The sequence below is a fragment of the Panthera tigris genome, chromosome A3, assembly GCF_018350195.1.
Source record: "Panthera tigris isolate Pti1 chromosome A3, P.tigris_Pti1_mat1.1, whole genome shotgun sequence".
In the NCBI taxonomy this organism is placed as follows: Eukaryota; Metazoa; Chordata; class Mammalia; order Carnivora; family Felidae; genus Panthera; species Panthera tigris.
In genome coordinates, this window is record NC_056662.1 from 123,273,059 (window position 1) to 123,291,518 (window position 18,460).

General features: G+C 37.2%; 2 protein-coding genes across 8 annotated transcripts in view; one reads left to right on the plus strand and one right to left on the minus strand.

The window, feature by feature from the left end:
• LOC122237425 overlaps positions 1–7,843 on the minus strand; it is a 126,654-nt gene extending 118,811 nt beyond the window's left edge. For 2 of the 3 annotated variants that reach the window (XR_006215986.1, XR_006215985.1), the window contains exon 1: positions 7,806–7,843. Coding sequence is in view for 1 of the 3 variants with exons in the window: in XM_042982435.1 (XP_042838369.1) it covers positions 6,138–6,159 (22 nt within the window). In the remaining 2 variants the exon portion in view is untranslated. Of the gene's footprint in view, positions 1–6,137; positions 6,234–7,805 lie in introns of those variants that run through there. The other variant, XM_042982435.1, reaches the window with a different exon arrangement.
• A 38-nt stretch (positions 7,844–7,881) lies between these two features.
• LDAH (lipid droplet associated hydrolase) overlaps positions 7,882–18,460 on the plus strand; it is a 116,831-nt gene continuing 106,252 nt past the window's right edge. For 4 of the 5 annotated variants that reach the window (XR_006215983.1, XM_007080722.3, XM_042982428.1 and 1 more), the window contains exon 1: positions 7,882–7,952. The gene's annotated coding sequence lies outside the window, so the exon portion shown is untranslated. Of the gene's footprint in view, positions 7,953–8,048; positions 8,159–18,460 lie in introns of all 5 variants that reach the window. The other variant, XM_042982426.1, reaches the window with a different exon arrangement.

Genomic DNA, 18,460 nt, shown 5'->3' on the forward strand with positions numbered 1-18,460 from the left:
TAAGGTGTTTGAAAAGATATTAATGTGGATCTCAGGGTACAGCAGAGCTATCCTATGGAGGCTGCATGAAGCAATTGTATGTTTCACAAGCTTTTAGAATTATCTATACTTAAAAATTTACAAAGAATAAAATTCACTATTAGAGCCAATGGAAAACCACAACTCAAAAGTCACTGATATTTATGACTAGTGGTTCTATCTCTAGAACGTATATTAAGAACAAATTTTAGTTTTCTTCTACACTTAGAAAAAAAACTTTATTTTCTTCTGTGTCTTTGCTCTTTTTCTTCCTCTTGTCCCTTTTTACATAATCTTCAATCTACATATCCTAGTTCAAAGGGGGTCTAACCAAGATTTTCAACTTTATGTGCAATGGAATAATGAGGAAGAGGGGAACATATTCTACGACTAAGTGCAGGTCCTTCTGACATCCTTATAACATCCACCAGAAATATTCCTTCCTATCATAAATATCTAGGTGTTACATTTTTCTCTGTTTCAATCTCACTGCTATTGTGGGCTCTCCATCCCTTCTGCAGTGTCCCCAACTACTCTCTTACTTCCATGAAAGGGTCCTCAACAACTGTGGCAGTTTCTAGGAGTTATCTTCAAGTGTCCCCACATAGCTGATCTGGGCCATATCAGAAATCAGCCATTTTCCTCTCTTTCTCATCAGCAACATCGCCCATGAAATGCCAAGAGGCTCTGACGCTACCTCCACTGCACTTTCTTCCTTGTAAGGGCTGCATATGGTTGACAGTCCCCTGAAATCATTTCATGTCCTTGGACACCGTGCAGACATTTCTGTGCTCAACAAGAGACATATTTCCTTGGTATCATATTTAGTCATGGTAGTTCCTGAGGGGAACTACTTTAGGATCCCAAAATCTCTCATAGATTTTGTGGGAAAATTACTTCTGTCTGCTTCCTGCTATAATCCTTCTCTCTCTAGGACTCAGACATGAATTTGAATGGATAGGGCAAAAAGAAGACCATTATCTGAGACCATCACCCTGAACTCTGACTTCAAATTTCTCTTCCCCTTCTAGAACTATATAAAGTGTTTGGCACAAAACTTGGCATGTAATAAATGTTCAATAAATATTAGATGACAAAAGTCTCTGTCTCTTCTTTTGGTCATTTACATTCCTTAGAGTTCCATAATTAGCCTATTCGACATAAGCCTCAATTTACATTTTAAAGGTTTCTTTCCATAAATGATTCCTTGCCACTCAGTCATGAAGTTAAATAATCAGAAAACCTTGCATCGCATCTTTTTGTGGACATTGCTACATCAATAAAATGTGGAGTCCATTCCTGAATGCTCTTATAAATGAGCCCCTGGATGTCTCTAGAGTAGGTCAGCCACTGGCCAATAGCCAGTGAGGAACAGTGACTGGCCAACAATCACATGACTGAGCTCAGCTGTAGATTCTCCAGCCCCAGGGGATCTTTGAGATGTCTGCGTTTCTGACCAATGAGCTTGGCTGCAACCTCATGAACAACTTTGAGCTAGATCCTCGCATCTAGGCTACTCCTAGATTCCTGAGCCTCAGGAGATAATAAATTATGTGAGATAATAAATGCCTGCTGTTTTAAGCTGCTATGTTTTGGGTAATTTGTTAAGCAATAATAGGTAACCAATGCACTCCTTACTCTTGATTCTTACCCTTTTAGCTCCCCATCATCAGACATTAATGCATTTCATTTGTTTATTGTGTTTCTGTGAGACCAAGTGTTTTCTCTTTGGATTGCCTTTGTGTCCTCAGTGCCTGGAAGAGTTTGGAATGTAATAGGTGGTCAATAAACATTGAGTAATGAGAGTCTAAAATTTTCATGTAAAAGGTTAAAATTTTTCAATTTCATATACTGTTGTTAAATCAGTGTACAATTGTCTAATTTTATAGCCATGTGTGTTTACAGTAAACACTCTTGTGGAATGTTTGCCTACTCCCTATGATCCCCTTCACTGGAGCAGAGGGCCCCTCTGTATAAGGTACAATATGACCCCTAGCCCATGTCACTGATGATTGGACGACTGCTAAAAAACAGATCCAAGCTGAGCCAATCTGAAATTCTCCCCCTGAGTATTTGGAATTAAAATCAAGAGAGTAAGAAGAAAGAGCCTCCCTGTGTGGCTGTCCCTGTGTGTCAGTCTGCACAGCCTACAATGTACTACCATAACCACACCAAAATTAACACAGAGGTGGATTTCTTTCTTCTATGTTTTCATCCCAGGATGATCAGAAGGCTTTATGCAACAGCAGCTACTCAAGGATACAGCCTGTTGGGACAGACACCATCTTGAATGTTGTCATCACTGTGCCAAAGAAAAAGCTGAAACTTTGAAGGATCTCACACAAGGAATCAACTGCTCAGCCTGGAAGTGACATAACATTTTTCCTCACAACTCATTGGACAGAACTGCTCACATCCTCTTGGTCTCTCTCCTCCTCTCACTCTCCTCCCAAGTATAAAGGAAGTGCATTCCTAGCAAATGCCTAGAAGGTAGGAAGTAGAAACTATTTGAACAGCACTAATGACTCCTCATCTAAACACAGATTGCATGAGCCATGAACAGCCATATACTTTCAGGTAGCCTAGGGATTGAAGAATGATGACAAAACAGATGTCCAGAGAGAAGTGAAGTCAGGAGACAATTCTACCTCAGTTCCCAACTGTTTGTTTTTCTTTTTCAGGTCCTGTTTCAACTTTGTACTGAGATATGAATGCATTCTTGCCCTTAGAGTTGGAAATCAATAATTCTGTATGGGATATGTTAACTTTGAGATGCCTATTTGGCTTTCAAGTGGAGATGTTAGGGAGGCCATCTGATCTATAAGCCTGGAACCTATGGGAGCAGTTTAGGCTGCCGATGTGACTTTGAGAATTGTCTATAAATGGTATTTAAAGCTGTGGGGGAGGAGGGAAGCATTTATATAGAGCAGTGGATGAAGGATAGTACTCTAAGATATGAGGCAGCTAATATTAAAGGACAGTATAGAGGTTTCTCAAAAAATTAAAAATATACCTACTATATGATCCAGGAATTGCACTACTGGGTATTTACCCAAAGAATAAAAACACCAATTCAAAGGAATATATGCACCCCTATGTTTATCACTGCACTATTTACAATAGCCACATTAGGGAAGTGGCCCATGTATCCATCAATGGATAAAGAAGTGGTGGCATATACATTCAATGGAATATTATTTAGCAATGAAAAAGAATGAAATCTTACCATTTGCAATGACATGGATGGATCTAGAGTACAATGCTAAGCAAATTAAACCAGTCAGAGAAAGACAAATACCGTATGATTTCACTCATATGTGGAATTTAAGAAACAAATGAACAAAGGAAAAAATAAATAAAAGAGACAATCCAAAAAACAGACTCTTAACTATGGAGAACAAACTGATGGTTACCAGAGGGGAGGTAGGTAAAATAGGTGAAGGGGATTAAGGGTACACTTACCATGACGAGCACTGAGTAATGTATGGAACTGGTGAAACACTGTATTGTACACCTGGAACTAATATAACACTGTGTGTTAACTACACTGGAATTAAATTTTTTTTAAATAAATAAAATACACACAGGGAATGAGAATGAATGTAAGAATTATCTTCCACTAGATCTTCTGGCTGATTTCTTACCATTTAGGTCAGTTCAGATACTTGCCTGACTGCCCAACCTAATTTAGCCACTCTCTTTCACATTGTCCTTTAATTTTCTTTTGTTACTTTCTTCTTTCTTACTTTCTCAATTATCTGATGTCCTTCAAGAAAGCAAAGATCCTTCTCAGAGAAGATATTTACAAATGACATATCAGAAAAAGGGTTAATATCCAAAATCTATAAAGAACTTATCAAACTGAACACCCCCAAAAAAATAATCCAGTGAAGAAATGGGCAAAAGATATGATTATACACTTTTCCAAAGAAGACATCCAGATGACTAACAGACACATGAAAAAATGCTCAATGTCACTCATCTTCAGAGAAATACAAATCAAAACCACAATAAGATACCACCTCACACCAGTCAGAATGGCTAAAATTAACAACACGCAGCAACAGATGTTGGCGAGGATGCAGAGAAAGAGGATCTCTTTTGCATTGTTGGTGGGAATGCAAGCTGGTGCAGCCACTCTGGAAAACAATATGGAAGCTCATCAAAAAGTTAACAATAGAAGTACCCTACAACCTAGCAATTGCCCTACCTGGTATATATCCAAGGGATACAAGTGTGCTGTTTTGAAGGGGCACACGCACCCAATGTTTATAGTAGCACTATCAATAATAGCCAAAGTCCATCGACGAATGAATGGGTAAAGAAGATGTGGTGTGTGTATATATACATGTATATATGTGTGTGTGTGTGTATGTATATATATATATATATACATATATATATATACACATATACATATGATGTGTATATGTATATATATACATATATATGTATACATGGCATATACATATATATACATATATATACCATATATACACATATACGCCATATGTATATATGTATATGTGGTATATATATGTATATGTATGTATATATATGTATATGTATATGTATATGTATATATATATATACACACCACATCTTTATCCATTCATATGTATGTATATGTATATGGACACCATATGTGTATGTGTATATATATATATATACACACACACACACACACATATGGTGTGTGTATATATATATATATATATACATATATATGTACATATACATACATACAATAGAGCGTTACTCAGCAATCAAAAAGAATGAAATCTTGCCATTTGCAACAACATGGATGGAACTAGAGGGTACGCTGCTAAGCAAAATAAATCAGTCAGGGAAAGACAAGTATCATATGACTTCACTCATATGAGGAATTTAAGATACAAAACAGATGGACATAAGGGGAAGGGAAGTAAAAAGAACATAAAACAGGGAGGGGGACAAAACATAAGAGACTCTTAAATACAGAGAACAAACTGAGGGTTGCTGGAGGGGTTGTGGGTGGGGGGATGGGCTAAATGGGCAAGGGGCATTAAGGAGGACACTTGTTGGGATGAGCACTGGGTGTTATACATAAGGGATGAATCACTGGAATCTACTCCTGAAAACATTATTGCACTATATGCTAACTAACTTGGAGGTAAATTAAAAACAACTAACTAAATAACTAACTAACTAAACAAACAAACAAACAAACAAACAACAAAAAAGAAAGCAAAGATCTTTCTCTCTTGTCCCTAGCATCTGAAACAATACCTAGCACACAGCAGGCAATATATATTATATATATATATATATTTTTTTTAAAGAATAAATAAATGAATGCTGCAGTGCAAATCCATTTCACAAAAATATTTTGTGGATCATCTGTTGTAAATGCTAGAAGTGATGACAATTATACATATTCTTAGGTACAAATTACTATACATCAAGACGATTGTCTTCCCACCAAGCATTTCTCTATGACTACCATGTAATGCAGAGCCATGAAAAGAGTATGACCTGAGAAATAGCAGTAGCAGCAGCATTATCTCTGAATTTGTTTGAAATGCAAATTCTAGGCCCCACTAAAGACCTACTAAGTAAGAATCCCTGTTTCAACAAACTCTCTAGATGACTCTTATGCACACTAAATTTCATAAGCATTGATGGAGGATAAAACTAGAAAAGATTATTTGATTTCAAAATACCCAGACCTTCAAATAAATTAATACATGCATAAGAATATTAACACAGTCTTTATACAAGGACTGTATGGAGCATAATTTGCAAGGAAGTCTCTTTCTTAATTAGACCTGGAAACCAGTGTGGAAAAAGATACTCACATAAAAATTCCACAATGCAAGTTTACCTGGAATAAATGCCAAATGGATCCTATAAGCCTCACAGCACACTCCACTCCACTACTTGAGCAGAATCGTTTGAACACAGCTTTACAGAATGCTCACCATGTCTCATACCCTATTCTAGACCTAGAGAATACAAAGATAAAAGAAGGAAGGGGTACTTGTCCTCCAGGACCTCACAGTCTAATGCTGAAGACAAATAAGCAACCTAACAGAATATAAATGGTGATATAGGACTAAAAAGGAGGGACCTCACCATACCTGGGGCACCAGGGAATGCCATTCCAAAGTGAATCTTGCATATGTTGCAGTTGGGGTGGTGGTGGTGGAGGGATTAGGGAATGGAGGAAGAAGAGCATACTGGACAGAGGGAAGAGTGTGCACAAAACAAATGAAAGCTTTAATGAAGACAGCATGAGCATTCCAGAAACAGCAAGAAGACGTGGAAAACAATGAGGCTGCTTCAAGTAATCAGGTATAGAAGAGTAAGTGCTTCAACAATAGCAGAGGGAGTGGGAACTCATCCAAGCATGAGGTACCATATAGAGTTGTAGAATCCAGCTCTGCCAAGTGAGGTTGGACAAGTTAATTTTCTGTGCCTTACTTTATTGTGCAGATAAAAATGGAGATAATCATAGAGTGGCCATCGGTCTGGAAAGAGATCTTTGTTTTTAAGTGATTGAACTCTCTTGGTTAGGTTTTCTGGCATAGGCTTATTTAATGAAATCGGAAACATAAATCACTTGAGCAAAGCACCACAAATGTATTCACAAGGATTCAAAGAAAGGCTGCATTAGTTAATCATGTTCATTGAAATGCACACACTGAGTTGTGCATTAGTGATGAGAAAAAATACCTTGAACATATCATGTAATGCCATTGCAATGTAATCACTCATTTAGTTTGTGTATTTGTGTTGCCAGATTCTACGGTCACATGTTAATACTGACCTCATTGGGCTGTTGGGAGGATTAAAAATGAGTTAATTCAGGGGCGCCTGGGTGGCGCAGTCGGTTAAGCGTCCGACTTCAGCCAGGTCACGATCTCACGGTCCGTGAGTTTGAGCCCCGCGTCAGGCTCTGGGCTGATGGCTCGGAGCCTGGAGCCTGTTTCCGATTCTGTGTCTCCCTCTCTCTCTGTCCCTCCCCCGTTCATGCTCTGTCTCTCTGTCCCAAAAATCAATAAACGTTGAAAAAAAAAATTAAAAAAAAAATGAGTTAATTCATAAAAAAAAAACCTCTTAGGAAGTGAGAGGCTTTTTCTAAAATCATTAACTATTGTTATTAAGGAAGTAAAACTGAAAAATGGAGAAGTAATGCATAAGAGGTACCAGTCCACTGCTAACAACCCATTGGATGGTGGTCCTATCACTGATGGATACTGATGTTGAATACAAAAGAATCAAAGCTTCTTTCCTAACTGTGGGTAAGATTACTGGTTTGCCAGCCTACTTGTCTGCTTCCCTCCCTGGCTATAAAACGACGTCACATTCACTACTGCATTTTTGGACAGATGAACACGGATCAGCTACTATGCGCTGGGTACTGAGAATGCAACAGTTCACAAGATCAGCGTAACTGTCTTCACGGAGCTTGGGTACGTTAAGTTCGAAATATCTCTGGAATCGACATTTTCCACATTTTTCTAAAGTGTGCAGTAGCAGAGGCTGGCCCTCTTAATGCTAACAAACAAGGTCCACTGAGAATCAACTTTCCTATGCATATGGGTAAGGGAAAGAAAGAGACGAAACCATTAACGGAGGAAGGGAGGACAACGCGGTAAGGGAAGAAGCAAACGAGATTGACTGCAATAAGAGGAGGATAACATTCAAATGAAAAGGAAGACAAAGGTCCAGAACAGCTACACCCTCCCGACGCTCTCGCTGAACAGGAACACACGCCACAACCCACGCTCAAGAGCCTCGCAAACCTGAGAACGTCGCGCATCTTCAAAGGACCGCCTCTCCGCAGCCGTGCCCGGCGCCGCGCTATGACGTAAGGGTAGACGGGACTTCCGCTCCGAGTGCCGCCTAAGCAGCATCGTTGCGATAGAGCCCGCTGTTTTCTAGGCTGACAGGTGAGGCATTGCCGTGGGGGGACGATTTTGCGCGAGAACCGACAGGCAAGCAGGCACAGGGGAGCCAGAGACCTTCCTCTGTGTGGTTTCTCGTAGAGCCTGTGTTGCCCTGGGCCAGACGGACCGCAGGGCGTAAATAACTGCTGCGACCGCTCGAGGTTCGGATCCACTCTGATGCTGTCCCAGCAGTCGCTCCTATGGGCGCGGTAAGGAGCCATTTGTACTAACTGCAGCCTGCCTGCGGGACGTTTATGGCGGCCCTTTTGGGAGTAGGGGCTTGGACATTGGGCAGTTGGCCGGGAAGAAGTGACTAGCAGGGGCCAGTCTGGGCCGGAGACTCCACAAAGATCAGAGTTCTTGCACCTCTAGGAAATTCTAAGAGTTCTAAGCCTCTAACTAGGCCTGGACTAGTCACTGTCTTCCCTCGAGCGTCCCACTTATCCATCGGAGGGGTCATTAAAGGCTGTTTTGGTTTGACCTCAGTTTTCTCCGTCGGATCAGCTTCCTCCCCCCATCCTCTAACAAATTTGTTACACCAGGTACCCTTGAGTATTGACTCGTGGGCCAGTCTCTGAACTTGACACTTCCCTACCACATGTTTGATGTTCAGTCTTAGTTGCTCAAGTATTTTTCTGTGGCACCAACGTCAGAACCGAGCTCCTTCCTTTGAACTTAGAATGTAGCATGTTGGGGAAACCGTTGGGGCTTTCAGTTGCCTCAACTGCTTGCCCTGCATCATGGTATTTTAAATAAGGAGGCTGTGCCTCAATTTTTCTCATCTGTAAAATGGGATACATTGGTATCCACTGGTTAAGATTGTTTTATCAAACAAGATAATTCTTGTGGCACTTAGAACAGTGTTTTACACACAATAAACACTCCATAATCATCCACTGTTACCGAATGACACACCCATACCCACACCCACTTCACAGCTCTCTAGATGTTCTTTGCAGCAGGCATCTTGTGCTCACACTGCTTTATAATCACTCTTCACCCTAAGGCCTTAACTGTAAATTCTTACCCTTGAGTTTTTTTATTTTTTCACACAAGGCAAGATGAGACATGTATTCTTTGATTCACAAATTCATTTCTCCTCTCACAAGTAGTAACAGAGCACCTGCTTTGTGTCTTGTATGCCAAACACTGGAAGAGTTCATAGTCTATATCTGAACCTGTAGTTCTTAGCCACTTTTGTTCCAAGAGCAAATCCCTGTGATGAAAGAGATAGACATAACAAAAAGAAACCCAGAAAACTTAGGGGAAATCTCTGAAATCTTTATTCATGAAGTTTTGTTTTTTTTTTTAAGCTTCTTTCTAAAATGATAAATAGGAAAGTCTCTTTTGGTTCCCCCCATCCCCCATTTTTCCACCTAAAGGTGAACGCCTGCAGGATTTTGGTATAATGTGCATCATGCCCATTCCTTCTCTGACTTTCTCCTACAATACTGTGCTATTTATTCAGATTCTATAGTACTACATAAAATTTCAGAGTGCTATGTGACTGGAAAATACTGGAATAGGAGTCAGAAGACTATAGAATTGATTTTGCCATTTAAAAGCCCCGTAACCTTGGACAAATAACATAACATCAGTTGTACGTCCTGTCGTGCAGGCATTGTTAAAGTCAGAAGAGAGGACGAGAATGTACTGCACAAATGAAAAGAATTACAAAGAAGGTAGTTTTGTTGCGACTGGTGAGATTATCATCAAGTCAATATAGAAAATGATGACTTCCTCTAATATGTTATTTGGAGAGAGATGAAATGAATATAAATTTAATAGTAAGCAGACTAAAAAAGGTTCTGTTTATGCATCTATTATGTGTTGACTTGCAGCTGTATGTTTTGAAGCTTACATGTGACTGTGTGGTAAGATTCCTGGTTTTTCGCTTTAATTCCACTTATACCAATTGCAATTAAATAAATACATGTGTAGTTTCAAAAACTTTCTTATTCTGACATAAATTATATATTGACAGGAAGTTGCAAAAAAAATGTATAAGGAGGTCCCCATGTGCCATTCAACTAATGTTCCCCAATGGTAGCATCTTGTATAACTATAGTATAATTTTTTAAACCAGAAAATTGACATTAATGTATCTACAGAATTTATTGAGATTTCACCCATTCCATAAGCACTCATTTGTGAGTGTATATAGCTTCATATAACCACCATTTTCTTTATAGCCACAACCTTCTCATCCTACCTCAGTCCTTAACCCCTGGAAACCACTAGTCTGTTCTCCAACTCTTTAATTTTGTCTGTTTCAAGAATGTAGCATAAACACAACCATACAGTGTATAACTTCTTGAGATTACTTCGCATTAATTCCTTTGAGATCCATTCAAGTTGTCGAGTGTATCAATAGTTTGCTTCTTTTTATTGCTGAGTAGTATTCTATGGTATGATTTACCATAGTTTGTTTAACCATTCACTTGTTGAAAGACATATGGGTGGTATCCAGTTGTGAACTATTACAGTTACGACTAGTATGAACCTTTGTTTGAAGGTTTTGTGTGAACATGTTTTTATTTCTCTGGGATAAATGCCCAAGAATGCAATTGTGCTAGGTCACATGGTGTGTATTTAGTTAATTTGTATGATATGATTTTTCTTCTTTACCATCTTGATATGGAGGATTACATTGATTTCTTAATGTTAAATGTACCTGAAATAGATCCCACTTGATCATAGCATATAATAATTTTTATACATTGCTGGATTCTTTTTGCTAATATTTTATTAAGGTATAGATATGACAGGCATTGGTATGTAGTTTTCTTTCTTTTTTTTGTGCTGTCTTTGTCTGGTTTTGTCTTTTATCAACCAACTAGTACTCTACAGTCTTTAGTGATAAACCCCTATTTCATTCCTAATATTAGTAATTTGTGTCTTCTCTCTTTTCATCTTAGTGGAGTTTTATTGATTTTATTGATCTTTTTCAAAAAACTGCTCTTTATTCCATTCATTTTTCTGTACGTTCAACTTTAAAAATTTTTTTAATGTTTACTTTTGAGAGAGAAAGAGAGAGTGTGCGCATGAGCAGTAGAGGGGTGGAGAGAGAGACACACACAGAATCTGAAGCAGGCTCCAGACTCTGAGCTGTCAGCACAGAGCCCAAATCAGGGCTCAAACTGTGAGATCGTGACCTGAGCTGAAGCCGGCCGCTTAACTGACTGAGTCACCCAGGCGCCCCTACCCTTTCCACATTTCATATGTAATTGTCCTATTTCCTCTATATACATTGAGCACCACATCAAATAATGCTATGAACTTTTGGTTCAAGCATCAAATATGATTTAAGAGCTTCATAAGGAGAAGGATAGTCCCTTATATTCGCCATTGCTTTTAATCATTCCATTGTTCGTCCTCCTCTGAAGTTAAACCTTATTCACTTCTTTCTGTTTGGAGAACTTCCTAAGGATAGGTCTGTAAGGGACAAATTCCTTTAGTTTTTCTTCATTTGAGAATATCTTTATTTCCCCTTCATTCTTGAGAGGTCGTTTTTCTTGATACGGGATTTGTAGTTGATAGTCTTTTTCCTTCAGCACTTGAAAAATGTTGTGCCACATTTTCCTGGCCTCCTTGATATCTAATGAGAAATCTGACATTCTAATTACTGTTCCCTTATAGATACTATTGTCATTTCTCTGTGGCTCCTTTAAAGACTTTTTTCCCTTATTTTGGTTTTCTGAAGTTTGACTATAAGGTGCTTTGTATTTCTGTAGTTAAGAAACTCTGTCCCAGTAAATATGAAAATTTATTATGTGAAAAAGATTGTATTTTAATTCAGTGGAGGAAAAGATGTTTTCTTTATTAAATGGTATTATCTTAAAGAAAACAAAGCAGATACTTATACAGGTGGATTAACACTTTAAATGTAAAAACTAGAATAACAAAAATGAAAATAAACATCTAAGAAGCTGTATGTAAAATATAGGAATCCAGAAAAGGGCCAAGGGTCAGGAATATACAAAATTCTCTTGCAAGTCAATAATAAAAAGATAACGCATTTGGAATGTTGGCAAAGAATATGAATAGACAGTTCATAGAAAACAAAGTCCAAAAGCCCAGCAAACGTGAGATGTTCAAATGCACTAGCAGCCAGAGAAATGCAAACTAAAGAGTGCGATGTTTTATACCCGAAGACTTAAAAGAATTAAAAATAATGGTAACTCTTACTGATGATAGGATTATAGAGGGAAAGATACCTTCCTAGATTGCTGGATGAAATGTGATTCTTACCCTTTTGGAAAGCCATCTGGCAATACCTATTAAAATTCAACCCAGGAATTCCACACTTGGGAATCTGGCCATTAGAAACAAAAGAACTGGTGTATATGGATATATGTAAGAACATGGGGATTTAAGAGTACTTATGGCAACATTGTCTCAAAATACTGGGAGTCAGTGGAGCACCTGTCAGCAGGGAAATGGTCACATGAATTATAGTGTATCCATATTATAGAACCATTGAAAATAATGAATTGGAGTTACACTATTTGACTTAGCAGGATTTTTGTGTGTTATTATGAAAGTAAAATACATCAGAGTGTGTATAATATGCTCCTACTTACCAAATACTGACAATTCATATTTATCAAAATTCATATAAATGTTTATGTATATGTATATGTGATTATAGAAAGATATGGAAGACCTTATACTGAGTTAGTAACTTGAGTTTAGGAGTAATATGCATGGACGTGAAAAGGAGAGGTAGAAATGAGGCATATAAAAGATTAAAAAGTAATTGACCACTTTTTAAAAATCCCAGTATATATTATATCTCATTTATACATTCAAATGAAATTGTGCGTGTGTATGTAAAATTTCTCAAACAAAGAACATGACCTCTGGAGTTATTCAGACATCTGGGTTCAAATTCTGACTCTACCACAGTCCAGTTTATGGGTTGTGTGACCTTATGCAAATTCCTTAGTATCTTTCAGTCAATTTTCTTCTCACATGTTTTGTTGGGGTAGAGGGAGGAAATAGTGATACCCATCTCATAAGATTTGTTGTGAGGGTTAAGTGATGACAATATGTATAAAGTGTTTAGCACAGTGCCTGGTTTATAGAAAGTACTCTTAAAATATGAGTTCTTACTATTGCCTCACTTCTTTTGCTCTTTGACATTTGTATGTTTTTAAAAATTCATTACCAGCTCCTAACTTTCTGGGAAACATTCCCCTGTGGCTTATATGACTTTATATATCTTCTTAGTTCATGCCTGTTTCTAATTGTTCCTTTTCATTTTTTAGCTGGCTTTTTTTTTTTTTTCTTGCTTAGGGAAATTCCCCTCCCCCAAAATTGCAGCAGGAGCTGTCAAAGAATCTTTTGAGTTAGGTGACTGGGTGAATAATGGTACTCTCTATAACAAAGTCAGGATCTAGGATGGGATCTGTAGAGTTTATTTTTGAAACAAGATGATTTTAATTTTTGACACTTATAAAAGTTTGGTGCATCAGTGAGGCACCCAGATGAAAATGCTCAGTAGTTAGCACTCAAAGGGTGAGGGCCTGGGGCAGAACCTTTGGGTACAGTCAATGGAGGAGGAAAAGGTTCTCAGTGAGGATGGGGAGGTATCATAGAAGCCAAGACAAAGGAGCTCTTTAAGAAGGAGCTGGGCAAATCATCTCTCTACTGTGACCTTTCTGGAGCTTTAGCTCTGTGGGTCCCACTTTCTTCTGGTATTGTTGCTTATTTTCTTGCGACACTTGCTGTGTTCATAACTGAATCAGCTTCCTTTCCTCCAACTAACTTCCTTTCCCCAGTATTTCCCCTTTGTGTGGACTAGTGCTTTCATTCTCCTCATCTTTAGCGTCAGATCTAAGTCATCTTTGCACTCACCCTTCCCTGGCTTGTCATACAGAATCAGTAAATTACTAAGACTCTAGTCTCTCATTCAACTCCTTTATTCCCAGCCTCATTTCCTGCTTAGGTTATTTTGATAGTATCCAAGCTTTAGTGTATTCTTCTGGGTTGTTTTTTTTTTCCCCCCGTCTTTCACAGTCTTTTTAAAAGAACTACATTAATCAAATCCTTCCCCATTTTAAAAACCATCAGACTTCCTGTGCCTTCAACACTTTCCCAAACTGTTCAGAAAAAGAGAGTGAGATGCTAAAGGGAAAAGTTAATACAATCACCATTGACAAAATTGGTCAAATCAGCTCTTAGAAGGTTGTATGTATATTCTGTCCCTCTCTTAAAGGGTCAAAAATTCTTATTAGTGTAACTTGAAAAGTTCTGCAGAACTGAAATTTATGTATCTTTGTTTAACTTATTTTGGTAGGTTGTGTTTTCCAAAGTTGGCCACAATAACTCCCATACCGCATATTCTTCTTGCAATGACTTTGACATGCTTCATTTTGAGAGAGGTTCATTTTTCCTCTCTTTGAATATGGGTAGGCTGTGGCTAACAAAGGTTACTGTTTTAATTTGGTCCTCTTGAGACAATTGCTGTTGAAACTCAGCCATTATGTTCTGAACAAGCCCAAAATAGTCCATGTAGAAAGACCACATAGAGTTGTCCAGTGCAGGTGTTCCTGGCCAAAACCTATCTGACAGCAGCATCTGTCATCAGACATGTAAATAGAGATACTTCCAGATGGCATCTCCTGCCCCCAGTGTACATATCACACACCTGGCTGTTGAGTCTTCTCAGCAAAGGTCCCCAACATTATGGATTAGAGATAGGCTATTCTCCTGCTGTGCCATTTGTCAATTCCTGACCCAAAGAATCCATGAATATAGTAAAATGGTTGCTTTAAGCCACTAAATTTTGGGGTAATATGTTATGTAGCAAGAGTAACTGGAACACTCATAAAATATGTGTGATCTTGTTTGTGAATAATGACAGCTTGCTTTCTTTTTATCCAATTCACATACTTTTATTTCTTTTCTGTGTCTTATTGTATTGGCTAGGACCTCAAGTACAACACAGAATAGAAGTGTTGATAGCAGATTTGTCTTGATCTCAAACTTTCGGGTCGGAGGTGGGGGTAGGGTTGGTTTTCAGCATTGCACCCTTAATAAAATGTTTGCTGTAGGTTTCTTTTATAGATACTTATATTTCATCAAGGAAGATCCCTTTTTTTCTTTTTTTTCTAAAGAGTTTTTTCATGATTCTTTATTAGATTTTATCAAGTGTATTTTCTGTATTGGTTGAGATGGTTATATGGCTTTTCTCCTTTATTCTGTTAATGCAGTAAATTGACTAAATTTTGAATGTTTAAACAGCCTCACATTTCTGATATATACACAATCTGATTGTCATGTATGGCCATGGTATGAATCACTGGATTTGGTCTGCTAATATTTTGAATAGAGTTTTTGCATCTATGTTCATGAGCGAGGTTGGCCTGTAACTTTTCTTTCTTATAATGTCAGGTATTGATACCAAGATATGCTGGGCTCATAAAATGAGTTAGGAAGTGATCTCTCTTTTTCTGTTTTCCGGGCAACTCTGTTAGATTGGTGTTATTTCTTCCCTAAGCATTGACTCTCATCTGGCCCAGGAATTACGGACTCAGTGTCTTTACTAGCTATTGGACTGTTAAGAGTCTTCTAGCCTTTTTATGTTTGTCTGTATTGGAATTTGCCCATATCAAATGTATTGGCATAAAATTCTTCATGATATTCTTTATCATTTTGATGATATAACTCCATTATATTTTTAATGTCCATAGAACCTAGAATGATAGCCTCTTTTCCCATCTTATTGGTTATTTGTGCCCTTTTTCTTTATGAGTCTTCTCAGGGGCTTATTTATTTATAACTCTTTTGAAAGGCTAACCTTTTGTCTTTGTTAATCCTCTCAAATGTAAACTTTTTTCCTATTCCATTAACTTCTATTCTTTATTATTTTCTTTTTTCTATTTTTCTTTATTTGGATTCATTTAGTTTTCCTAACTCCTTAAGATAAATAGTTACATCTTTAATGTCCAGCCCTTTTTCCCTAATATTTTAGAAAGCATTTTAAGACTTTAAATTCTCCTGCAGTCATACCTTTATCTGCATCCCATACATTGAAATTTCTTATTTTCATTATTTATTTCATTATTACTTAGTTTTCAATTACATTGTGAATTCTTCCCCTACTCATCAGTTATTTGGACATTTATTGCTTAATTTCCAAAAATTGGGGGATTTTCTTATTATTTTTGTTATTTTTATCTAATTTCCACTGTGGTTAGCGAACATACTCTATTATTTCATTTTTTTGGAAATTTATTGAGACTTGCTGTATGGCTCAGTATATGGTCAGTTTTGGTAAATGTTCATGTGCACTTGAAAAGGATGTGCATTTTGCAATTATGTGGTACAGAATTCTACACATGCTGATTGTGTTAATTATGTTAATATAAATATTATGTAATTAAGTTTTCTATATTTTTATTGGCTTTTTTCTTTGTTTATTATTTCAGATATTGAGGTATGTCAGAATCCTCTACCACGATTGTGGTCCAATCTATTTCTCCCTTTACATTTGCTAATTTTTAATTTATCTCTGGAGGCTAAAATATTATGTACATACTTATTTAGAATTGTTATGGTCTCCTGGTGGATTGACTTTTTGAAATGTTCCTGTTTATGTCTCATGTGCTTCTTACTTTAAAGTTTACTTTTTAAATCTGACTTCAGTATAACTATACCATCTCTTCTTTGATTAGTATTTCCATGGTTTATTGTTTCCATCCTTTTACTTTTATACATTATGTATCCTTATTCTTAATGTGTATTATTTATAAGTAGCACACAATTACTTGTTTTATTTTTATCCAATCTGATCATCTTTGCCTTTATCTAATTAATGTAATTAGTCTATTTACATTTAATTTATTACTGTTATATTTGGGCTTAAGTAGTTTTACTGGGTTTTTTTTTATTTATTTGTTACACTTGGTCTGTATTACTTCTCTGCTTTCTTCTTATATTTATATTAATTATATTCTCTATTTCCTCTTTTATTACACATTCTTGAGCAGTTCTTTTATTGGTTACTGATTTTTCTAACAGATTTTTTTTTCCAGTACTGTTTTTTCTCTAGCTTTTCATATGGTTTCAACACAAGGCTTTCCTTGCTAACATGGGATTGAACTTAATTCTAATGTACGTTTTAAATTAAATTTAAAACAACCCCCAGACTCACCAGATTCATAGAGCTCTCCAGTATGTTAACGTTCATTAATAGAGTAACTAAAAACTTAACAGAACTTTAAATAAAGCTTCTGCTGCTGTTTTTGTACATATTTGTACTTCTTTTGTTGTGTTTTGAAAACAATTACAAATTTTATATCTCATCACTGGGACTTAAAAAATTCAATTTTCACTTGTTTAGTCACTAAATATTCTACAAGTAGTTTTAGTACTAGTGCCCAGAAACATCATTAATTAACTGTCAGTCAGGGCTCAGGTACATGCAAAGTATATGCTCTGCTCTGTGTAGTTGTGGGACATTAACACAGCCCTAGTGTTTTAACTCTGAAAGAAAATCATCTTACTACCTCTGTTTCAAAGTTAGTGTACTTTAATTGAAGACTGTCTGGACATTGCAACACAAATTTGGTTGTGCTCATCACAGCAAGTGCCCTCCTTGATACCCATCTCTCATTTGGCCCATCCCCCACCCAGCTCCCTCCATCAACTTTCAGTTTATTCTCTATAGTTAAGAGTCTGTTTTATGATTTGCCTCTTTTTCCCCTGTCATCCGTTTCATTTTCTAAGTTTCATTTTCCATATATGAGTGAAATCATAGTATTTGTCTTTCTCTTATTTTGCTTAGCATATCCTATAGCTCCATCCATGTCATTGGAAATGGCAAGATTTCATTCTTTTTTATGGCTAAGTAATATTCCATTATATACATATAGCACAACTTCTTTATCCATTCATCAGCTGATGGACATTTGGGCTCTTTCCATTATTTGGCTATTGTTGATAATGGAGCTATAAACATCGGGGCGGATGTGCCCCTTCAAATCAGTATTTTGTATCCTTTGGGTAAATGCCTAGTAATGCGATTGCTAGATCATAGGGTAGTTCTACTTTTAATTTTTTTTTAATGTTTATTCATTTTTGAGAGAGAGAGACAGAATGAGAGCAGGGGAGAGGGAAAGAGAGAGGAAGACACAGAATCCGAAGCAGGCTCCAGGCTCTGAGCTGTCAGCACAGAGCCCAACCTGGGGCTCGAACTCACAAACCGTGAGATCATGACCTGAGCCAAAGTCGGATGCTCAACCCACTGAGCCACCCAGGCACCCCTCTACTTTTAATTTTTTGAGGAACCTCCATACTGTTTCCAGAGTAGATGTACCAGTTTGCATTCCCACCAAGATCGTAAGAGGGTTCTTCTTTCTCTGCATCCTCCCCAACATCTTTTGTTTTCTGTGTTGTTAATTTTAGCCATTTTGACAGGTGTGAGGTGATACCTTATTGTGTTTTGTTTTGTATGACACAGGTTTTTTAAAAATATTTTTATCATTTGCAGTTCTTACATGCAT